Genomic DNA, 26,072 nt, shown 5'->3' on the forward strand with positions numbered 1-26,072 from the left:
TGTTTTCCAAATTGCAGTTGGAGTTATGGCAACGGAAGTGTTGTGAAGTGTCAATGGGAGTCCTAAACAATGTTTAACATTACCACTGTGCAGGTAAATCGATCTCTTCTGCTAATACGATCATATTGTTTTTTTTCCTTTTATTTTCACAAACTACCTCAAGGCAACAATTATTGAGTCATAGATGTCAAATATTTAGATTTCCTCAAATTCAATTAGCCCCAATTGCAAAATGCTACTTTTTTTGTTGTCAAAGAATTTTTGGATACATGTGGACAGAACTTTTTTTTTCTTGTGACTAGCTGGCCAAGAAATTACTTAATATTTCTATTTGCTTTATAATACACATAGCTCTATATTTAATTATATTACAGATATAAAAAATGCTAAGAATAAAACACTTTGACAGGCACCAAAATGGCATTGGCAGGGGACAGTTTCCTTCATGAATCCGAGTTAAACTATTATTCATCACAAAAAGAATAATTTGTGAAGCTTCTAGTTTACAAAAAATAATTTTGTCAAATCAATGTTAACTAACTGACTAAAAATAGCAAAAGGGTAATATTTTGTGAAATACCCAACTTTATCCCAATTCTGTTTCTTTTGATTCTACAAGCAAATACAAAATCAATTAAATACTATATTAATCAATTCCAATGTTAGATTTTTAAAGGTAGTACTTAGGTACTGTATGAGGTAATTGTGTGCTATAGAAGATAGATGTCTGCTACTTCCTGAGTCCAATGGAAGGCAGAGTACTTAAACCTTGAACTCCTCAAAGACACTGGGGGGAAGAAAACATTACATCAAACCCCTTGATGGCATGCATCCCTTTTTTAAAAATCCTACATGCCTGTATATATATTTTAATTATGTATTTTAATAACCTTTCTCACCTTGGTTTTGCACCTCATTGGGAGCAAAACAAAAGTGACCTATTATGAAATATTCAAGGTATTTTAACTAATTAAAAACAAATCACTGGAATCTAGCACTTACTTTTGTTCTAATATTGATGTTAAAAGTCAGATATTTCACTTTTTGGAACATTGTGGCTTTCTAAATGAATTCAAGTAGCAAGGTTGTCATTCGTGGAAAAGTATTTTTAGGCTGTTGATGTTTGTATTTGGTTTCTTCAGCAGCATTTGTTCCGAACAAACATCTCACATGACTACTATAGCTACAAGAAGACAATCTTTTGGTCCAATAACACTAGCAAGATGAGCACCCCCCCAAATATTTGGGTAATACCCTTACCTATACTTTAGATCAGTTGATAACAGGACACTGAACCACATACAATAAGCAGGGGGTTCATTTGATTGGTTGATCTTGATCAAACTGAACACCAGCTTCTCTAAACGTACTACAGTCCACAAAAATACCCAACATGGCTCTGGTGCTGAGTGTCCCGGCTCACACGGAAATCTCATAGGTGGTACCCCCCACCCCTGTCACCTTTTTGACGTTACCATGACGATTGGGACTGCCCGCGACAACCTTGGCACTTGGGTGGCAATCCATCTGGCCATTTACTTTGATGCCCTCTCTGGATGAAAAGAGAAAAGCAACAAACGAGTGTCAAACGCACAAATTCAACAAAAAAAAAATATTCATCTTTGCACAGTGATGATTAAAAGACAAAAGGAGGGAGTGGCATGCCTCAATTGACTTCTGAAAATGAGCGAGAAGATGGAAAAAAATATGAAAAGCATGCAGAAAGGAATGGAAAGTCACACCATTTTATTAATATGACAGTGACGGACGGACGTATATAAAACTTTTTTTTTCTTTTCTAAGGCCCAAAAAAAAAAAAAATCCATTCATGGAACACACATGAATTTATATCTTGAGGATAGACAGTAAGACAAACACAATATGCTTATTAATGCTACAGAACATGCTAAAAAATGTACAGCCTAGCGCCTACTAAATTGATGGAAATGGGGCCTTTTGAGGAGGGTAGGGTGGTAGTTTGTATCCAGGCCCGGTGGTTTACGGTGTACATGCACTACCGGAGGGCTAGGAATCATACCTGGCCCCACCCAGACGAGGCGAGTCCACCCTCTCCTGGGCACTCACGTATGAGAGTTTCTGATGGGAGTAAGATGAGGGAGATCGGGGTAACGCTGGGGAGTGGGGACGGTGGACGGGGGAACGGTAGAGCCCCTCGGGGCCTGAGACCCTTCCATGGTTGTTGTTGTTGGTGCTAATGTGATCTGTATGTAAAGAGCCGGATGAAGTCCTAGGTGCTCGGCCTAGAGTGGACCCGGCCTGGCACAGTACGGGGGTCCTCTGGCCGTAACTTAGCCCTAACCCCATTATGTTGTCCCTGGAGCCCCCGTAAGCCGGGGGAGTCGGGCCTCTGGAACCGGCGCAACGAGGCCCGTCCGGGTAACAGAGGTTGGGTGGGAGGGTGTAACCCCCCGAGCCTTCAAACGCAACAGAGTCCTGGGCATAGATATGCGTCTGGGAATGCCCATGGAGCATGTGTCTCTTCTCTCTTGCCTCCTTCTCTTTGCGTTCCTGGATGGAGGCCATGATTGTTTGAGATAGGTTGTCGTAGCGTACCGGGGATGGGTCTCTGTCCCGTACGTGGGGGGATTGACGGCCCGCGATACGGGATGACATCACTGGGCTGTAGGTGGCGACGACTTGCGGCCTCTGGGTTTCCGGTTGCCGCACGTGGCACATTTTGGTGGGCAGGTAGGGTGAGTGGAACCCTACCGGAGGCATGCCGCGGTGGGCTAAGCAATCGGTGGCGGTTGGTGGGGTGACGCCGGAGTGGAGCAGGCTGTCGTAAGATAGGCTGCCGTTACGGTTGGAGAGGGTGCTTGGAGAGAAGACATTCTTGTAGGGAGTGGAGGTGACCATTAGTTGCCCTTTCTCGGATCGGTGGTGGGCTTGTCTCAGGCTCAGCGTCTGAGAGGTCACCGGGTCGGAGTCTAGCTGGAATGGGGAGGACTTGAATGTGCGGTGGAGTGGCGCGTTGGTGTACTCGGGCAGGTCTAAGTTTGGCTCGGAACGGTAGTCGTGGCCACGGACACCCTCTTCCAAGATAGCAGAGGAAGTGTGGTCATCGGGAAGAATAATCTGCGAAAAGAAGACACCATTCATTTTCTACAGTCTTGAGATGGATGTAGTACAGTTGGCTGATTATTTTACCTTGTCCCCTGCTGTATGGTAGTGAACTTTGGGCATGGTGCCAAAGGATGGTCTGAACTTGTACATAGCCGGAGTGGAGGGGTGGGTCTTACCAGACACAGAACTTTCTATTGCTTAAAAAAAAATAAGGGGGGGAAGTCAATATGAATGAATGAACAGGATTTATGCCATTTTTGTAACAGTTTTAGTTGAATTACTGGATGGTCCAATTAAGATAGGTGTTGTTTCTTAACATGGCTGGGATTACAAATTTACTATAGTTATAACTACTATTTTTCCCCCACAGAATATCAAACATCATATTCAAAATAAATTAGCATTAGAAGCATTCTCTTTTTTTATAACAAAAAAATGCCTTCTTGCAGTACATGAAGCTGCCAGGAGGTTGTAATACTGCTCCTTGAAGCAGGACAAAATGTTCCCTCCCTGACATAATGCAGCAAGTGGAAAAATGATTAATGACGTTGAGATTTCACATGATTTAAAAGCACAGATCATAACTGCACAGTAAAATATGCATATAAGAAATGCCATGACTCGGTTAAAAAAGGTACAAAAGCTAAAAAGGTATTTTGTACAATATGTGATGTATTCGGGACACCAAAATATACAATTACAAATATACTTTGACTAAATGGCGGTTCATTTTTTTGATGAATGCTGTTTTTTGTGTGAAATTGTACTGTGCTGTGCAGTAGATTTTGGTTTACATCTTTCATTTCTTGTTAAAATGGTGGACAGTCATCCCTGTGCAAGTCTAAATGGTAAAGGATGATTGACAGGCGAGCTGAGGGGAGGAATGAAATGTGATATTTTCTAGTTCTTACCCTCACTGGAGGTCAGATGCGTTTTCAGCTGGTTGTACCTGTCAGCTTTTGGTGGCAATGGAGGCTGAATTTCTTTGTCTTCCAGGCCATCGGGACTCATTTTGGACTATGTGGATGGGAGAAGAGTATCAATAACACCTTCAACTATTGACTAGACCCAAGGCAAGAAGTGAGTATTAATAGGAGACATCTATGTGTATATATAATTAGTTTCCATATGTGGAAATCATGAAAAATGTAAATACATAAATAAAAACTCTAAACCGAGTACAAAACCTCACCTTGGAGCTTATAATAGTGCTATGTACGCCATTGTCATTGACCTTGATGGTGATCTGCTTTTCGGAGACATCCGGTCTGATAAACGGAGGTTGAATTTTGATTTGCGGCTTCTTGCGTTGGTCCAAGATGTACCTTGCATGGGATGAGAAATTATGGATGATATTGACAAAAACACAGGCGTCATATACTGTACATACTAATGTTTGTATAGAAGCAGAATTCAGGTCAAAGGAAATTTACATCCTGAACCACACACTACTCTTAAATTCAAGTGGGAATCAAACCCACACTTTCTTGCATCATGAACCATTACGTCCCTTGAGACCAATACCACCCACATATGTCTCCTCAAAAATTGTAAGGGTGACAACTACAGCACAAGGCAGTGAATGGAGAGTACCTTACCTTGGACCCAAAGGACTACATAAGACATACTCCACGTTGCCACTACAACCTTTTGTAAAGGGATTTACTCCTCCACGGAACTTGCCTGTTACCTGAAGAACACAAGACTATATTTAAAGTTTCAAACAGATGGCCCAAATGCAGAAAACCCAGATCAAATTGATAAGAAGATGGTGGCATTTGAGAAAAAAATCCTTTCATTTTCTTCTCTGTCCTCACTTGTTCATTTGTGGTTCGGCCTCGAGCCACGAGCACCATGTGAAAACCAGTCAGACCCATGACGGGTATAAAGAAAAGTCCTGCGATACACATCACCACCAATCTGAGCGTGAAAGGGTTAAGGCGAAGCGAAAGATCAGATCACGACACAGTCACAAGATGTGGACAATCCATTGATACGCATTGCCAAAGTATGGAGGGGAGATTTTTGAAAGGATACGTGACGGTGGTGTGCAACGCTCCTAGTCGTTCTCTATGGTGGAGCACAAAGATGAGACCGAAGGTGAAAACTCCCATCATGTGGATGCTTAAAGACAGCAGGAAGAGGAAGAAGTAGCGGTAATTTCTGCGTCCAATACAGTTGTTGACCCAAGGACAGTGATGGTCAAAGTCCTGAAAAAATAAGGAAGCCCATTTTGAAATTTGGATTCATGATAAACAATCGGTACGTTCTGTCCTAAAAAAACAAGAATGCTAAACTATGTATTTCTATTGTCACACAGTGCATCCACCTAGACCCTCACCTCAACGCAGTTGTCACACACACTGCAGTGTGAGCATCGAGGCGGCCTGTAGAAGTGACAGGTGGCGCACCACTTCATCCGAACTTGAATGCCTTTGATCTCCACGTTCTTGTAGAGGGGCGCTCGGAAGTCGTCGTCTTTGTCTTCGTCCTCGTCCGCTGCGCACACAGTAAGTCAAGACAATATATCTATATATCTATACCTATATATCTATAATTCTATACCTATATATCTATACCTATATATCTATAATTCTATACCTATATATCTATACCTATATATCCATATCTATATATACCTATATTTATATATCTATATTTATATCTCTATATATCTATACATCTATATATCTATACATCTATATATCTATTCATCTATACATCTATACATCTATATATCTATACATCTATATATCTATACATCTATATATCTATACATCTATATCTATACATCTATATATACATCTATATCCATACATCTATATCCATACATCTATATCTATACATCTATATCCATACATCTATATCTATACATGCATATCTATAACTATACATACATATCTACATCTATATCGATAGATGGACATTTAAAGAAGACATTTTTTGAATATTTCTGACATGGTTCTCAATGGTTAAGCCTACGTTTTTTCCCATTTTAAAAGTAAATATGGTGCTAATGAGTGATTTTCATTTTTTCATGATTAACTTTACTCGTGGCATGTAATTGAAAGATTTATTGATCGTGTATAAAACTGCAAACAAATAGCGACACACCCTCACCTGTTGCCATGAAGACAATATGCACTAAACAACCTTATCATAATTACTGCTGTACAGAAAGAGGAAATTGTTCAAGACAGATGCTTATCATATAGAAGCACATTAAAAACACCCGCAGGGGAAAGTTCAACCACCACTCTTTAGACGGAAATGCTGAACTTAGTCCAGTCCATTTCTCTGCCCAACAAACCGGTTAAGGAAGTCGTTATGTGTAGACACAAAATAATCTTTAAATAGCCAAACTAAAACACAACATTGTCAGTACAGACGCAGGAGGTGATTTACAGACCTCTTGGGTAGACACCGGGGTCCATAAATGTTGCCATGCTGAAGTTGGCCAACACGAAGAGGAAGATGAGTCCATTGTAGACAGGCACGATAGGGGAGATCACCTTGGTCAACCAGGGGCACCTGAAAGAAACAATTTGAAGTCTTATTGGCTTTTTATACCTAAATACACACATACTACACTTTGATGTTTCCTTACTACAGATCTCTTGAGTGGACCTGCACATATAAACACACTATTAGTGAGCCCTCAGTCTTGTTTTGAAACAATCAATAAGCAGCATGAGTAGTAACACGATTCCACAGAGTAAAGTGGGAGAACACAAACATGTCAGGATAAATGATAGGAAATTGATGGTGGATTATTCATCTGTTCCTTTATCTATTTTCTATGGATAGTTTAAATAGTGAACTCCCTAAGGATGATGAACAAGATCAGACTAACACAACGAAAATGGTCGAAGGAAATGAGTGGAAACATCTGGAAACTATGAAATATTATGTATTATGAAACGTTCAAGAAGGAGTTGTGATGTCAGGTTTTGATATAAATAATCATCTGACTTTCATTGAGCTAAGGGATTAAACATAAGGCAAAAATCCTGATGTCTAAGTTTGCAGTGTGAGTAAGTGCCAAGGGAACTACGAAACATTATAAAAATAGTTGTCATAAAAACAAGTTGGCCGACATGTGGGGGAAATGTGTTTAAATTTACTTCCATGTCTTATGTTTGTGTAGTACAAAGTTATCTAGCAATCTAATTCAATCAGGGTGGAAAAAATGACAGTGTTGAGTTTGTTGATTGCATAGTAGTAGTAGAAGTAGTAGTAGTGGAATACAGTCAAAGGGAGAAAGAAGACACATGTGCCTGTGTTTATTGCTGCCAAACTTGGACCAAAGCTCACCAATGGGTCAACAGGCCAGTAAACCAGACTGGAGAGCTTACTGGTGGAGTAAAGCTACCATGTTCAGGTATTTGAACCCCAGTATTGAAACCACCAAAGCACAGCTGGTGCCAGAACGTGTGTAAATGCAAAGCTCTCGCCACTAGAAATATGTAACAGTGTGAAACCCAATCTGGGAATTAGATTTGAGAAGGGATGAGAAGCCAGATTGTGACCGGTTGCAAAGGCGGCACTTAGACGTGGCTGCTCTGCAAAGTTGTCTTATGGCACATGCTTAAACGCTCATTCGTTAGAGGAGTGAAACCTGGATGTGTGGCGACTGCCAAGTGTTTGAACAGAGAGCCATGGAAGCTCTTTTTTTTGGGCTAGCTTTTTGCATATTTTGGCAAAAAAAGACAGTAGAAATTCTGTTCAATGGTTTCTGTAGGGAAATCAATGTTCAGTGATGTGAGTTTGTAGCAGAGCCTGTGACTGATTGGTAGATAGTGAAGTCAACCTTTGATAATGTCAAATGAAAATACGCTCCAGCACCCTTTGACTCTGAGTAGGATCATTGGTCTTGACAATGGATAGATGATTGAAAGTTAGGAGTGGTTCTTCGAGCATGAATGACTCATTGGGAAGACATATGTCAGGATTTAACACAATTCCCTGTTTATAGTGCTTACTCATGTTCAAAATACTGTATGAGAAAACATGGGGATAAAGTCAAGAAAGATGGATCCAATTTGAATGGTACAAAGTGACTGAAATGTAAATTTAAAAGAGTTGTACAACTTAAGCCCTAACTGGAACAAGTCCACGGCCTAGTCCATCCAATCTTCTTCCTCTCAACGCTAAAGTGTTTTGTTTTCAACTAGTGCCATCTGCAACCCGTTCAGTAGTGACCTCACAGTCCGCTTGCCTTTCACGCCTCCCACGGGAAACTCAGATTGTGTTTAGACTCAACATAGACTAGAACACGCGCACACACGGCACCCCGGAGAATTGAGCAATCCTCTCAACCCAAAGCTGACACCATGTGGGGATGTTGCTGGCTTTTTAATAAGGCTGAGCAAGCTGTTTGCAAGAACCCAACAGCCCTGAAGTGACTTGCACTAAAATATGAATGGGATAAAAAGAAGTACAAACTTGTTGCTCCAAAACGTCTATTTGTTTTTCCCTTTGTCAGACAAATCTAAATTAAAACTGCATTCAAAAACACAGTGCTCAGTAGGGACATTTTCTGCTAATTACTAAAAGTGACTTAACTGTAAGCACTGAAATAAGGACCACCCAAACCAAGCCAAAAAAAAGCAAATGAATCCTTTTAGTTAGACAATTTATTTAATTGAAAAAGACTTCATTTTCTGCTACGGCTATTGGTAGTAATTCATGTGTCATATATCCACCCTTGGTGACATTGTACAATACAAAGTGATTCACAGCCCCCCAAAAGGAGGGGTCCCTTCTTAGAACAGGGCATTAGCCAAACTGAGGCCCTTGGCGAGATAGAATGACGGTAGCCAACAAATTTGAGCAACTCTGCCAAGCACTTGGCAACATGTCTCTAAAATCGTAAATCTACAAACTCCCTTACTTGATTTCAATGATTATTTTAAGTTCATTACACTACAGCATTATTTACAGTATTTAGCCAACATTAACCTCGAGGATAGAACTGAACCTGGCAACCTGAAATGAGATAATTCAGTTTTTTGTTGTTGTTGTTTATGGTTTTTTTAAAGGATTTAAAGATTAAAACAGTAATATGGGAAAATGTTGCAATTAAATGACTAATGTATTAATTTCACTGCAACAAAACATTGATTTGCACACATGGTTTGGACTAATTGAAACAACTCTTTAAACAATGGATGCGTCTGATGAAATTTAGCAGGAATTATTAAATCATTCATTCAAAAACAATTGATTTCTGCTTTTAGAACACGGAAAATAATGTTTGCTCTTTTTGTGTATAAATAATGTACATTTTGTAACACATATCCATGTTTTTGCATGGTTAGCTCAAATCTAAACTCTAAATCATAATCGCATTGCCTCCCATTTAAACTAGAAGTACATACTGGCTATATGGACGCTCATGTTTCAGTGTAATTTGGAAGATATTGATTGGTACTGTAAATTGTAGGCTGCCCTGCTTGCCTCCAAACTGGTTGAAGCATTCCTTCTGTTCTCTTTACAATGATTGACTCATCCTATCATTTAATCCAACACATTTTCCCACATAAACAGCCATTTGGCATGCAATGTTAAAATTCCTTTAATCCAGTTAAAACTCACAGACTGTCAATCTGATTTAATCTTCTTCCATGCTGATTTACAGTGTCAAAATGTGCTGATGATTTATCCACCCATCCATCAATTTTCTGTCCAACTTTAAAGCCACTAAATATGAAAATCCAATAGCGAGAGTTTTACAGGATTACACTAGAGACTTGTATTAATTCTCCACTGAGAAATTATTGAATTGCACAGACTTAAATGAATTAACTTCATTTCCTGCTACTGCGAAAAACACAGATGTGCCAAAAGCAGCACATTTCCAGAAAAAAACTTGGAAATCTTTTAAAACATAACTCTTATTCCCTCCCCTCCAGCGTTCCTTTCCTTAATCCATCACAAATCCAAGTGTAGGCAGGTGCTTTTTCTCCGCCAAAAAACCCAAATTCCTCCTTCCCTTCATGTTCTCTCCCCAAAACTCAAAAAGCAATGTCCCCCTTACATCCCTGGGGATTTTAATCACAAATTCTCACACCATTTCCCCCCCCCCCTCCGAGCAGGTTAGTGATCTAAACGCTAGGACACACACTGCAATGAGCGCACGTACACATAAGCAAACTGTAAAATGCACGAACGGCCCTAGATATGACGAACATGCAGAGGTTGAGAGAAGGATAACGGAGCGTGGCGCCTCCAAGGTGATGGAATACTGCAGTTTTGTGATAGTGCCACAGTTCAGTAAGATACAGTATATAGCCGTATATTTTGTAAGCTTTCTAAAGCCGCACAATGAACAAATGTAGTCTGCTAAGTCTTCAATCACGATATGCCAGTATGAGGTTGGACGTCCTAAAAGCTTGTAAGGGAAACAAAGAGAGCCATTGATGTAGTGAGCAGCAACAAGACAAAACAATGATTCTTTTTAGCCACAGAGGTTGGCAGCACTGGGCAGCGTCCCACTAGTGTTCTATGGGAACTTAGGCACAAAGAAGGGTCCAGACTGAGAGTGGGGGGCGCGGTCAATAAATTTGGTTGACCTGCTGTCAATGGACGCTCTGTAGCTACAGCGTGAGTGCACATAGTACATGTGTAGGGCTATTCAAGTGAGGCAGCTTGCTTATATAATTGATATAACAGCAGGAGAAGGTCGGTATGTTTTTTTCGCAATATTCTGTATTCACAACTTTTTCACATTTTGCGTTTTTTTTTGTGGGTCCACCGCATAAATGGGCTAATACTGTGAAAATATTTCTGTAGTAGTTCCCCGTTTTTCGTAGTGTACCGAGAAAATGCAAAAAACGGGCTAATACTGTGAAAAATATTACTGTCATAGTTCTACGTTTTTTGCGGTGTAGCGCGAAAATGCAAAAACTGTGACCACAAAAAACGGGTTAGTACTGTGAAAAATATTACTGTAGTAGTTCTCTGTTTTTCGCAGTGTTCTGCGAAAATGCAAAAACTGTGACCGCAAAAAAACGGGCTAATACTTTGAAAAATATTACTGTAGTACGAAAATGCAAAAACCGGGAAACATAGTGAAACATTTCTGCAGTAGTCCCCCGTTTTTGCCTTTTTATGTACTTCAATTGGAATATAAATATCTTCCTAGATACTTCTAACCTTATTTTCACCCAGTCCCATTATCCATATTCACCCCTTCCCGTAACCTAGTTCCATTCAGAGCATGGAAGCATTTCATTCCATCTGTACTTGTCAATTACATAAACATTTATACATATGTAATGGCCAGTAGCAAACAAGCATTTTCCCAACATCATGTTCTCCCAGTTGGTCCAGGATAATGAGTTCCACAGGCCACAGCTCAACACCAGAGAACCACTCACAAGATATGCAGTCCATATGCACATTCTGAGCCCGTCATTAGGGTTCAGGGCGTGGTGGGAGTACGTCCTAGCGCAACTAAAATAGAGCTCTGCTCTCTACTAATCCCAGATGAACAGGTGATTCTATTTCTAGGCCCAAATCCTCTCCAATCCACCCACTGGAATTCCATTGCTTTATCTGCTCTTCCACCATCAATGGACCTCAATCCAAAATCAAGACTTATTTGGATAAACTATATTCATGTATTGTATGATATGGAAGGTCCTGGAAAAAATATATTGCAACTACCATAAAGAACTTTGAGATACAATCAGTGTAGGTTTTAATTTCCAATTAATAAGACATTTATCAATTTGTGCATGTAGAAAAACATTGAAAAAGATGCGTATAGTTGCATTGGATATGAAGGTTTGGATTTACCCTTGAAAGTTTCCTGAACCCCACGATTTAACCTTGAATAAGGAGTAGAAGATGGATAGAAGGAAGGAATGACAAATGGATTTCTGGATTGCTAGTCTGGTGATCAGCACCAGCCCTGAAAAACAATATCCTTCATAAAAGCAGCCTTGTTTGAACTCTACTCAATGCAACTTCCCCCTTGAGTCACACACTAATTTGTCTCGTTTCCAGCACCAGTGAGTTTCTCCATTCATCCTGACAGAAGCGCTCAAGGCGCCGTTTCAACATTTTCCCCCAAAAACGAGTAGGTCTTGATTTAGCTTGGATGCACATAGAATAATCACACTTCCCTATCACGATATAAATGTGTGTGAGTAATAGAAGAGAAGCAGGCATACTGTAAATTCAGTTGTGGCAGTCCAAATGTTGTAGAAGTAGAAATAAGGTTGACTGAACCCTCAGGCTGATCTTTGAACTCAACTATTCATACAAGCACAATCACAACCTTTCTGGATATGAATTTGGTCTTGTGGCTTTTATTGCCGTGACAGTACTTTGGCTGAAACCAACCAGCAGCATTCAAAATCTCGAAAAAAAGGCCAGGGGTGCTTGAGTGGTGGATGACGTTCCAAGGCAAGGACTATGAAGCTACTGTTTGCACTGCAAGATTTTATACAAACAATCCAAAACATCAACAATGGCTGGCTCTAGAGGTGACTGTAAAGTAGTGAGTGCTTCATACCTGGAAGTCAATAGCAATTACCGTATTTTCACGACTATAAGGCGCACTAAAAAGTCTTAAATTTTCTCCAAACATGGAAAAATGTCACTCATTGAGGGTGCGCCTTATAATGTGGTGCGCCTTATAGTCGTGAACATACGGTACTGTTTTATGTGTGATGACTTCTCTAAAAATCTCATTTACACAATCTTTTTCCATCCATTTCTTATGGAGAGAGAATTATACTACAAAGTATGAGTCACCTTTCTGCTATAATTGCTTTACTGTAAAGCGTTCAGAATTCATGGCATACTCTATCTTAGCTATTTTTTTATAAACCATTCATTCAGGCTTGAAGCTGAGCTGCTTTCATAAACTACTCTTTTTTGTGGGGGTGCAAAACAACTCCGTTTTACTCTAGGAAATAGCTATGTACATTAAATCTAGAGAAAAAACTCACTACTTAAGTGGAAGTGTCAGTGTGTCTGCAGGCTTTGCACAACTGAGAGAAAATATCTTTGAAGTGAACTATTCCTGATCAGTTTGCAACCACCTGGTTGGGTTATAAATAACAGCTATGTGTACCTAAAAAAATGTCATTGGAGAACAATTTATCTTTCTGACTGAACGCTCTGCAATTTTTTTAAAGAGTTGGTGGCAGTAGGGATGAGGGGGCTATTCTATTTGAGGTATTAATTGTTCTTCTTGCAGCCTCCAGCTCACGATGTCTTTGAAAGATTAATGGGAAACCGAATTAAATGCATATCCACATCATTAAACAGATCTCATCTCAAACATATTTGGGTGAATGATGGCTCTTGTTAAAGCCCATAGCTCATTTGGCAAATATTTTTAACTCTTTCCACGCATAACATAGATCAAACTAGGGAGTGTGGCTTGCTTTCAAGGTTGACTGTATAATTTTTATTTATTATAATCATGTTCTGCAAAGGCTAGGTTGTTTAAATTGGTGAGGCATAGTGTGAGTTTACATGTTATCTTATTATGTTCTCCTCCACAAGCAATAACATTGCTCATAATTGCCAAACACACTTACAAAATACACATTATCCAAATAATTAGTGACATTTCTTTCCACTGTTACCCCCCTATAGGCAACCTCAAGTCGCTTTTCTTAGATTAGCTGAGTTGGGTTCCTTGCCAGGTCTTTAATTTTGTATGAATTTGAAATACCAAAAACCAGGAGTCCAACACATTCACTTCCCCTTCAACCAATCAGAGCAAAGAGTATTCCAATGAGATCCAAGTAGCAGCAAATTAGCGACAAACTATACTTCCGCAAAAAAAACAAAAAGGACCAACTGAGGTAGCATAAAAAAATAAAATTCGGAGAATTTTCAAAGTAAACCCGGTAAAATGCAATCCAACTTTAGAAAATGGAATGCAAAGCAAAAAAAATCAAACTTAAGTGCCACTTTAAAGCAGGCTGTCGAAACAGAAAGTCTCTTTCACTAGGCAACAAGTCTCTTTTTATTTAGCGTAACCTCCAGGGAGTCTGGATTACCCTTCTCCCAAATTGCTCGTACGGCGTGAAGAAAATGAACGCTTCATGAAGAGGAAAGTTTTGCGTGCAGAAGTTTTTTGCCCGTAGAGGAGAAAAGCAGACGTTGAGTGCTCAATAGCCTTCAAAAACACCTTCAATTCAGTGAATGAATGGAGGTAGTATTAGTAGGCCGGATATTCAGCCCGCTGTGGAAAATATAACAAACTGGCTTTAAAGTTGTGGGGGAGCACATTCTTGATTAATTAAATCAAACTACCATATTTTCACGACTATAAGGCGCACCTTCAATCAATGACATTTTTTCCATATATAAGGTGCACTGTATTATAAGGCGCAGTGTCTATTTTGGAGAAAATTTAAGACTTTTAAGTGTGCCTTATAGTCGTGAAAATACAGTAATTGCTATTGACTTCCAGGTAGGAAGCACTCACTACACAGTCACCTCTAGAGCCAGCCATTGTTGATGTTTTGGATCTTGCTGTGGGGGAGGAGCTATATGATGGAAGATGTTGTAAACTAAGATGGCATCTGCATATTTAACAGTATTGTTTCAGTTCAGGCGTTTGTTTTTTTTTAAATATCCGACAGTGGTGGTTTTTCGTTTTTGGGTTTCAGTTTTTTCCATATATAAGGCGCACTGGATTATAAGGCGGATTTTTTATTTTGAGGAAATTTTAGACTTTTAAGTGCGCCTTATAGTCGTGAAAATACAGTATGTCATTTTAAATGCTAAAATGAATAGAATATGATCACCTTCAAAGGTTATAACCACTATTATAACCAAAAAACTGCATTATCGCAATGAGTGAGAAGAAATTCAATTCAGACTAAAGCTGAGGGGGAATTAGTATTTAATTGAACATTTCTTGAACCTATTTAGGATGGTTTCGTACACTGTTTGATGAACCGCTATCTCGTCAGGTAAAGGAGAAATCTTAGCTTTCAATTGAAGGTTCAAATGGAGAAACACAAATCCTAGTAAAGCTTGTTTGAGTAGCTCATGCTCTTTGTTCAAATATGTGAAAAAAATGACTATTAAATCCCTGCCATGAAAGCTAAAATGCCACATTAGGAGAATGAAGGTCACTTCTAAAAGCTTGATCTTTTTTTTCCTTCTCAATACAGCGAGAAAATGTCAGACAGTCATGCGAAACAGACCACTCATTAAAGTAGAAAAAGAAATGTAATGCTTGATGCACTTTGAGTAAAACACTAACGACTTAAGCCTATTCGGTTTCAAAAGTTTTGAGACTCATTCAACTGAATAAATGTCTTTAGATTTTAAATATATTAAAATCAAATTGGCTAAAGATACGTCTAAAACGTAAACAAAGCCTGATATCACATTTTCCTGACCAAGTACTACAAATAACTACATAGTAGTTACATGAGTACCACAACCGATATCTAAAATTTCCATTACAACATGTAATTAAGCTTAAACTGCTATGATATTGCCCAAAAACTTTCACATTCTTGAAGAAGTTTTATTAAAATATACCAACTTTTCATTGCAATCACATGTAAAATCGAACCTGAGAATTCAAACTAACAATCCTATTAATAGGCGATAACCTAACACACAAAGAACTGCATTTTTATTCCACCATGAACCCAAACATATATGTACTGCAGAACCATGTGAAGATTTAAGCTCATAAAAATCCCAGCAGTTACCTCTTTATAGCACTTTCTTATTGCAGCTGCAAAGAACAAAGACTAGCTGTCCACCCAGGACTGAAATATTTATAACTGCTAAATGTAAGAGGACCTTGTTCTATTTCAGTGAGACGGCTAAACTGTCATTCAGCAATATTTAACTGACACACATTCACCCACTTGCATTCAATGCAGCCGTTTTAGATCACACCACAAGAGGTGTTGCTAGCTAGTTTAAGACCCGTTCACTCTAAGAGTAACAGACTCATTCATCCATGCATTCAAAGTTCAACAACATCCAACACATTGATTTATTCCGGCCCTGTAATACAGTGGAAGAGTTCAATAATGCTAATATAATGACCAGCATATGACGCAAATGTGGCTGCCCACTGATGACTAATCAAGAGCTGCAGCAGTACTTCAAGAGTAATTTGCGTTATAATGTTTGAAAAGGCGGACTTTCATGTTGTGGACTGATTGAATTAAACAAACAACTCTAAGATTCACAAGAAATCCAGGTTTAAGACATAATTTGCTCAATATGCGTACATTTTGTAATGCTTGGCCTACTCAGGCTCATTTCAAAACAAATGACAGTAGTTCTAAGCATATAATATTGTACACACCAATGTAATGAAAGCACTTTCGAACAAACTAGTCAATTATAGCAAGCATCCAAAACCACTATATTCAATTATTTATTTATTCTTTATTGTCATTTCATTAACCTCCTAAGACCCAAGCTCTTGCAAGGCATGCAGTTTTATTTTCTCTTTAACATTTAGGCTAATTGGGATCTGATGAGTGTAAAAACAAAGAATATGTCTATCTTTTTACATGATGTAGTTTCTTAGAAAAATTATTAGTGGACCTTGTAGTCCAAAATTTAACATTGTAGTCTTGAGAACCAGAAAAATGTGATGTCCACACATGTGGACACCAGGTCGTAGGAGATTAAGTAATATTATATTTAACAAGTATGTTTCATTATGGTGTTTTATTGTCTTTTTTTAAAAGAAACATTGAAACCATCCGGTTCAACTGTTTTGCTTGACAAAACACATCCACAATGACAAACGAAGACGACGCCCGGTTAAGCACTACTCCCTCCGGGTTCCCTGTATAGTGTGAGTCAACTTTTTCCATTTGGTGTCCCAATTATTTCACATGTGCTTCTTCTGACCATGCCGACCGACTTTGTGTCAAAATGACTGTGTTTGGATACAAAGGAAAATGAAACATAACAGTTCTTACTCATTGCTGACTACGCTTATGTTTTAGACCTAAAGTTCAACTCTGTCCAATGGATCAAACAAACAAACAAAAGCACTTAGAAACAGCTACAACTCTTTGTTGTTATTTTGAGTTGTTAGAGTCCACAAAAAATAAACGTCAAACAAAAAACACATTAAAAACAAAAGATATGTCATCAGGTTTGACTCTAACTCTGTCATTTTTTGACAAAAAGACTATTGTAGGGCCTATTTTGAACCAGAAAATGTCCTAATTCAAATGTTTCTGTAATTCAAGGACATGATAATCTCCTACTAACACTGTCTGATGTTGAAATCTAAAAAAAAAAAAACGACAAGGTCAGCTTCTTGTTTCTGCAGTTATTAACCCTTGGCAGCCACTTCCTACATACAAGGTCTTTATTTCATCAAATTCATTGTCCATATGTAAATGACAGTCTAAATCCAAACAAACTACACGCTCTAATCCAACCTTTTTACGCATCTAAACCAAACTCTACATCTCTTTGTACACCCTTCAAAAATTTTTGAAAAAAAGTCTTCCCACAATCCTCTTTCTAACAAACTAGAACATACAGGTGCAACTTAGTTTCTGCCAACAAAAAAAAAAAGATACAGAACGTGCAAGCCGACAAGTTTTTTTTTTTTGTGCCAAGATAAACTTCTAAATGTGCCTGGCAGACATTTCAAAAGTATTAATGAGTTTTTTTAGGAACCCTAAGGGAAGGATATAGTACAACTTTGTGTGTAGTTCCAGATAGACAACCAAATCCAAGTTGTGCCTTGTATCTCATTCAAATGAGCCTTTAGTACTGTGCTCCAGTTACGGTGGAGGGAGTGGTGGGGGAGTTTAAAAATAGGCCTCAGTGACCATCAGTCACCACTTAGTCGGCCAATGTGGAGAGCAGATTGTAAATGAACACACTGAAGCGCTTGAATAGTGGCCCTTGTCGACTGCCCACACAAAGTCAATGTAAAGCACTAACACACACACTTGTGCCATAGACATCACACTTTAAGAGCTTGCATGCAGTGCAGATAAGGACAGCAGTTTTAGTAAATAGCTCGAGGTTCCTACAATCTGATTCGCCAATGAAACATTGGACACTTTGGATATTTTTTGACTTTCTTGGCCTGAAGTTGAAGAGATGAAGACAACCTGTCACTCTCTGTAATCGTGTTTGACAGATGATGCAAAACTAAAGAGATGGTGAATAGCTAGCAGCTATTTTCACAGTCTGTGGAAAACAAGTTGTTTTTTATGTTATTCTTAATTAATTTCAGATTAAGGAAACTGATTATTTTCTGTGCTAAAGTCGTGAACTACTATGAACATTTGGAGCCATTATACTGCATATACAAGTACCTACAGTCAGATTGAACATCTATTGATTAGCTGTTGGTTGTGTTAACCAAGATAAGCAGAATGGAAAATGAACAAATGAAAAATCAGTCGAACTTTTGACCGAGGCCAATGTCTTTTTTTTTTTAGTGACCTGAAGTGCAATTACTCATTGAGTGAATTGTAAATGGCTAATAAAACTCACAAATCCCATTTGACAGATAGAGGTGTTGCAAGGACATGACCTCCATCTGCCAGCTGCCACTACACCTCAACCCACGCCACTTGGAAGTATGTGTGCAGCTGCCATCACATCTCCAAAACCACCTCCATCTGATGTTGTCCTTTTGCCATCTTCAACAACGTCCATCCAGCGTCCATCCCTATCAGAGGTGAACTGAGATTTTGCCAAATTCGCCTCGACATTCAAGCAACACCGTTGACACTCATTTTAAATTACAACTCGTTGACAGCACTATTGCCCGACAGCCAATACCAATCTCAACAATTGTTTTCATTGGGGTTCATAGGCAGCAGACATTTCTTGACCGTCAGCATGACTTAACCACAGCTCATCTGCCGTGGGAAACTGTTAAACTCAGCTTCCCATTTTGCTTTCCCACATTGACTGACTTATTTGAAAAATCACACTGCAAAGTCTCGTGTTATATGGAACTAATAAATCTTAGCCAACCCACAAACACATTGGTTTCTACCAAGTAGAACCAAATGGAGGTCTTAGCAGCACTAATAACATCCAGCATACATTCTTAGGGAGTGTATCTCAATTCCCGGTATGTATCACATGAGTGCGAGGAGGGATGTACTTAGGAGCATTGGCAGATAAGCACCTTGAATGATTATCTTATCATAAAATGGGCTAAATTATGCAAGACACATTAAACCCGCAAGTGTGTATCAGACTAGTGTTAGTATGGGATCGTAACAAGGTGTTGACATTTTCTATATTTCCAGAAAAATCGTGAGAACCGACATGATGTGAAAATGTTTCTTGCAAGGTTTTCTGCACCGTAGCATTGATCTTAAATTCATGGTCGAGGACGTAGAGTGGAAAATGAGTGCAGAGCAGTGTGATAAAAGTCAATACTTCAAGTTGTTGGAGATTCACAATAGCCTGGCTGATAGTAAATGATGCTAAACGCTAACATGCTTTTATCATAAAGTATACAGGCTGCATTATTGACGAAGCACCAGGAGAGATTGTGCAATTTAAAATGATGGAAGCAGCCAAATTCAAAGCAGAACAATTTAACAGTTCCCTATTGTTTATGGAGACTCAAAGACTCCTCAAAGAGGACTTGTCCTCATTAGGGTGACGATGGGTGGTGCTGTCTTGCGGGATGCTGAAATGAGTCATTGTATGAAATTGGTGCTCGGACATTTGGTCGCCTGTTCTTTTGGTCGCCTGTTCTTTTGGTCACCGGTCTTTTGGTCGCCTGTTCTTTTGGGCGCCTGTTCTTTTGCTCGCCTGTTCTTTTGGTCGCCTGTTCTTTTGGTCGCCAGTATTTTGGTCCCTTGTGATCACCAGTCTTTTGGTCGCCAGTCAAATGGTGACAGAGAGTTCACTGTTGAAGCCAGCTCTCAAAATTATATTAATGAGAGAGACTTAAATATCTAAGAGAGAGAGTTTAATATCAAAGTACTGTTTAATATCTAAGTATATTTGACTGGCGACCAAAAGAGACCAAAAGATCGGCGACCAAATGTCCGGTCACGAATCAAAATGTGCTATTTGTAGTAAATCATTTTGGCCTATTTATAAAGCAGCATTAAATCATTGAGGTTGAGAAGGAGCATGGTTTTATTGTTTTTAGCAATGTAAAAGCTAATCGGGAGGAATATCTGCATCTGTCATGAGAAGACACTGAATCATATTGATGAATACACATTTACTCTTGTAATTTACATTTGTGTACTTCACGGAGAGAAAATTAAGCATGGCAGATCTCTCTGTGCTTAGCCAAATTTGTTAAGCTCTGACTGACTAATTCATGCTTGTGGGCGTTAAAAAAAAACGGTAAATACCCTTATGACAGAGACTAAATAAACTGAAAACAACATTACCGTGAAAACGGCTAGAGAGTTCTCACACCTAAAGAATGATTTCTGGAAATTCCACGCATTGTAGTCTGCCAACATTGACATATGGGTCTTAAACATAGCCTTTAAAGTTTATTATTCCATAAAACGCAAATATTTCAAGCCAAAAACATGCCCAACTGTGATTCTCCCAAGTATTTTTATATTTTATAGAAAGAACTTTGTATTCTATTGAAGATTAGTTTTTCAAGAATTTTTCAGTGGCAGCTTACTTCAACACATAGTACTTACTGGTCGACTCTCGTTACAAACACCAGTACAAGCTCATAATTATACTAAGATTATCAGGGGACTAGTAACTATTTCACACTTAAATATCTGCATTCCAACTATTGTGCCAAACTCTTATCAGAAGGGAAAAGTAACATTTCCAAAGATTAAATTGATTTTTCGGTACTATATTCAAAGAGCATCAATTAATCAGATATTTCATAGCTTAGATCAGTGTAAAATATACAATGGCTTCACATGGGATAACTTCATTGAATGAATGAATTCACATTCAAAAAATCCAGAAAAATGCATACGAAATAGATCAAATGTTCATTTTGTTCTTTTATAAAACTCTTTTGAACATTTTAATTGAATTTTAATCTATATCAGCCTAGGTCTAAGTACTTAGACACCTCACAGTAAGTAGTGTTAGGCTATAGAGTCCCAACTAGTTCTTGCCAGTTGCTCTATGAAAAACAGCGTTAGGGGAAACAGGGTGGGGATAGGCTGGAAGTCTAAATGACTACCACATGTTCACCAAAAACAAAAAAAGACACTTTCCAGGTGGCCTCAGTCTACAAACTTGCTGGGGAGGAAAGCACCTCGTTGGACTTTCCTGCACTTGGCCCACACATTGCTATGCACAGACTCCACATGGATCTATTTACAGAACCAAAAGGAAGAACTGGAATAATGTACAGCATGCAAAACCTTACCCAAAGTTGGATATCATACTGTACTTTAAGACAAAAATCAATATATCATTTGCTAGCTGTTGATGATTTGCTGTCTACTAAAATTAAAATCAAAGAGCAAAACACACCATCTAATTGTACCAAACTTGTAATTTGTAGTTGCAGTCTGCATAGGGTAGCAAGAACCGGATTTGGGGGGCTATCTCAAACTTCACCCTCAGGTTTTTATCTTCACCTAGCTGAGAATCAGTGACATAATAGCTGGAAAGGAGATTAGAAAGATTTTCTTTTTATTCACTGAGCTCCTTTTCACGCAAGACTAGCAACATGGCTTGATTGCTGTGATTGCAGTACAGCTTCACCAGCGGAATGTTTTTACTTGAGCCTTGCCTCAGGTTGACTTTTTTGGAATTTAGCGTTGTCTTCACAAAGCCCCAGAGATAACGGTTCCCTCATGAATACACTATAATTGCATTATATACATGTATATGTATGTGTATATATGTATATGTATGTGTATATATGTATATGTATGTGTATATGTGTATATGTATGTGTATATATGTATATGTATGTGTATATATGTATATGTATGTGTATATATGTATATGTATGTGTATATATGTATGTATATATGTATGTGTATATATGTATGTGTATATATGTATGTGTATATATGTATGTGTATATATGTATGTGTATATATGTATGTGTATATATGTATATATATCATGCAAAATGTGTATTTATTTACTTATTTATTACCTATTTATTTAGGTCTATAGTGTATTTTTCTGTGTCTGTATTCTCACCCTCTAGCTACTATGACAGTGAAATTCCACGAATACGGGATGAATAAAGTTGTTTAATCTAATCTAATTTAAATTATGCTCTTCTAGTGCAGCTAATCTGGAAATAAATAGCGTGAAGGCAACATTGGATGACTTCTTGAACCTTTAAATGTACAATAAAAGACCAAAAAATCCAAAACCTCATTAAAAACGCATGATTGTGAGAGTCAATGTGTAGCAAGCCTAAACCCTAAAGTTCATTGACATTGAGTAAACAATGTTTTGTACCACCATAGGCTTCACATGCAACATTCCTCTCTATTTTGCTACAATGTTCGATTCAAAACTAACACTGCTAAAGCTACTTTTTATTTCCGTGTATTTTTTTAATAGAAACTATGCAGTCCCTTTTAAAACATCCCTAAAAAAACACACATCTGAACATGTTTGTAATTCCTTTTACAGTCAACAGATGCTTCAACTAAAGTGAAACTCTAAATAGTTCCACATCAACAAATCCACATCAAAGTAGAGGAAAACTTTCCCAAAAGTTCAGTACAAGTGAAATGCAGTTTAACGACAAAAGAAATGGGATTTATTACAACCACTCTGCAGTCAGTCCAACTACTATGCCGGACATACCTACAAGATTAAGACTCTAGACCAGATTCAAGGCCAAACAATGCTTTTTGCAGGACCTGAATGAAGAAGTGTGGGTGAATGGACGTGCTTTGAAAGGGAGGAAACAGATGTGGAAGCTGAAGATTAGATCCCTGTCAAGACTACTTCTGCACAGTACTTCTCCAAAGCTCAAATTGACTGGTACGACAGCAGGCAATGCCAACACTTACTCCCGTTTTCATAATTCAAAAACAGACTGCAAGTGGTGCTCCACAAAGTTATTACTCGATGATGAATTTAGAGTTTCCAGGCAGAAAACAACCACTACGGTTGCCCTTAAACTGTTGCTACACGACTTGGAAACAGACGACAACATAACAACGTTTCTATTTCCAACAAAAGGACTTTCAAGGAGTAGTGATAAATAATATATTAAGCAAGTTTTTTCTATTATGAGATAGAATCCGGTTTTAGATGCAGATAAAAACCCTAGATGGTATTATCCCAATATAACCTCGACCAGATTTTTTTCTGCTATGGTTGTTATCAGAAAAATTAAAGGATAAAAATAAAATTGTTTTGCGTTAATTTGGTAAGGAGATGATTGGAATTGTGTATTTAATAATAATAATAATAATAGTGTATTTTTAATTGAACGAATTGGATTGGGTGTCTGTTGAGGTCATTGGCGGTAAAAAATATTCAAGGCCAGCATTCCTATTTCATATGGATTTTATGTCTATAACTATAGTGAGTAATTTAAGGTTTACGGGGAACTAAATAATGTAAAATATATATACATTTTTTGCATTTAAAACATTAATAAAAGATTAATCAGGGGTAACGCAGGATTTATTTCGATTGACATTTTTAATTTTTTGACAGCAGCAATTTTTTTTACAAAGACTGAAACAGTTTCCAGAAAAAAAGACAAAAAAGTCAAGAAAATCACAACCAACATAGCTCAAATTGCATTATTTGTTTTAATATAGTAAATGTATATTCAATATAAAAATAATAATAATAAGTACTAAAATGGCCTGCCTTTAATTATCACCATTTCATTGTCATGCATGCAAAACAGTCTAAATAAATCTGCTCTAATGTGTGTTAATCTCAGTAGAAAACACAAGCTGTTAGAAAGCCAAATACACAACCACCATGAAAAGTATTGCATGTGCCAAAAAAATGGTCTCAATTCTCACTCCATTGCTGGCAACTGTAAAATAACACACTCTCATCCAAAAAAAAATGTTTATTTTGATTGTCCCATATGCCTTGTGCCTTCTTTTTTTTAATTTAGTTTACAATTTAAATAATGAACTCCCTTGTATTATGGAAGACTAAATTTATTCAAGACATGACGAGTCCCGGATCAGCATAATAGTCTCTTATGTGTATTTGACAGTAGTGGGACATGCCCTAGTTTGGATGTATGCGACTCCCCAGGGAGTTCCATTATGCTCAAATCAATCCTTTAGGCCTTTAACTGCAAAATGAAGGAGTAACCGAGTAAAGTCTTAATCCTCACCCTTGAACCATCTGCTATGGGACCAACCTTTGTGAACACTTAAAGTGATCGACACAATTCTTGTACTGTACTGAAATGCCTTTAGATGTACTAAATTCCTTTTTAAGACAGGCAGAAATTGTGAATTTATGTTTTATCTGAATACAAATGTGTGTTAGGTTGCCCATTTGATTTTGCAAAGTAGGTTATTTGCCTATGCAAAGCTAAAACAAGACTTTTAAAGCTGGAGTCCAAGTGGCCTATAGAAGCCGCAAACACCATATGTTTGCTTCAATCTCAAGCATTGAGCTTAAGAGTACAAAATAACTAGGATTGCAGACCACGTATGGTCACTTTGATAGTTAAATTGCGTCAAGACGTAAGTCAAGAACATCCTACTGCATAAATGTATTTTTTTTAATTGATTCCAGGTCATAATTTAGCAGAAAAAAAGCACTGAATATTAAGAAATCAGAATGTAACCATGTATTATACAAGTAAACATAAATATTAAATGCGTAATGTACAACTACACCAGTCAACTATGTCTAGATCCCACCAAAGATGATGTAAACGTGATCCCTAAACAGATCAAACTCTAGAAATGACCACCATAATAAACACATTGTTACCCCCAATGTCCCTCCTAATTGAACATTAGAAAATGGGTTTGTATTAGAATAGAAAAAGTGTATATTTTGGGGGGTGGTCTCATCAGATGTCATCAATTTCAACACAGTCATCTCCATCCTTGATTTACAGTGACTCCTCTAAAACTACGTTTAAAATCCATACACCCATTCATTATAATATCCAACATTGCCTGACCGTCACTAGGACTCTTCAAACACTGTTAGGTGACCATGGCAACCATTCTAAATATGTATTAAACGAGATGGCCTGTTCAAAGATCAAATAAAGCTGTTGATGAGTGAGTTTGGGGGGCCTACGTAGACCATGCAACTGATGAAACTGATGCCTAATACCATAGTTACACTCTTTAACTAGTTTTTTTTTTAACAATAAAGCAAGTTCATCTCCCACATGCAATATGAAGGCGACTGAATGTCCACTGGGCTCTCGTGCAAAACCCCTTTCAATGGCAGATTCCAAAATCCAATGAGTTATTAACCTAAATCCGAGCCTGCAAACCTCGAAAAGACCAAGGCAATGTGCAACTTACGTGAAAACGAAAAATAAAGTGGTCGATCCCACAAGAAGAGTGGCAGCTGTAGATACCGGGATGTATTTGCTGGGTTTAAATCTCTTTCCGGCGCTGGTGGGCATTCTGTAATTTCCACATTCCTTAATTGTTAATCCCGGGTGCTATGGCATGTGGAGAAGAAAAAAAATGGATCCAGGATTGTATTTCTACTGCGATTTAGAGTCGGTCCGCTCTTTGCTAGCGTTGAAGCGGAATAGATTCTTGCAGGCAGGAATAGGAATAGCTCTGTGACTGAAAACCTGGAAATCCCACCCTTCCAATCCAGCCCACTGCTGAGGTCACTGGGCCGTTAGAAAAGAAAAAAAATACTCCGTGCAAGTGTCTTTGGGGAAAGATGACGGGGAATCATTGCATTTTTATTATTATTTTGGCTGGGATGAGAAAAGTTGCTTATTTTTTTCAAAGTAAAATACCTGACTATATTCAGAAGCGAATGCCAGTTCTGCACCGTGATTTGAATGTTATTTCATCGTAAACGGGAGATCTTTAGTGTTGGTGTGGTTGGATTTTTGTGGAAATGAGGGTTGA

General features: G+C 38.2%; 1 protein-coding gene across 3 annotated transcripts; it reads right to left on the minus strand.

Moving 5' to 3' along the window:
* Positions 1–404: 404 nt before the first annotated feature.
* Positions 405–25,836, minus strand: LOC144196086 (palmitoyltransferase ZDHHC8B-like). Of its 3 annotated transcripts, none has more exons than XM_077716077.1 (11): positions 25,503–25,836; positions 6,494–6,615; positions 5,426–5,583; positions 5,122–5,294; positions 4,902–5,004; positions 4,683–4,774; positions 4,277–4,409; positions 3,996–4,101; positions 3,169–3,275; positions 2,039–3,096; positions 405–1,552 (listed from the first exon to the last, which is right to left on the minus strand). In XM_077716077.1, the coding sequence occupies exons 1-11, from the start codon at positions 25,604–25,606 to the stop codon at positions 1,420–1,422; spliced, it is 2,289 nt and encodes a 762-aa protein (XP_077572203.1). In that variant the 5' UTR covers positions 25,607–25,836; the 3' UTR covers positions 405–1,419. The 3 variants fall into 3 exon arrangements, with proteins under 3 accessions (XP_077572203.1, XP_077572202.1, XP_077572204.1); XM_077716076.1 differs by having other exon boundaries at positions 3,169–3,281; XM_077716078.1 differs by lacking the exon at positions 405–1,552 and having other exon boundaries at positions 1,728–3,096; positions 3,169–3,281.
* Between the last annotated feature and the right edge of the window lie 236 nt (positions 25,837–26,072).

This window comes from Stigmatopora nigra, chromosome 4 (assembly GCF_051989575.1).
Source record: "Stigmatopora nigra isolate UIUO_SnigA chromosome 4, RoL_Snig_1.1, whole genome shotgun sequence".
Classification (NCBI taxonomy): Eukaryota; Metazoa; Chordata; class Actinopteri; order Syngnathiformes; family Syngnathidae; genus Stigmatopora; species Stigmatopora nigra.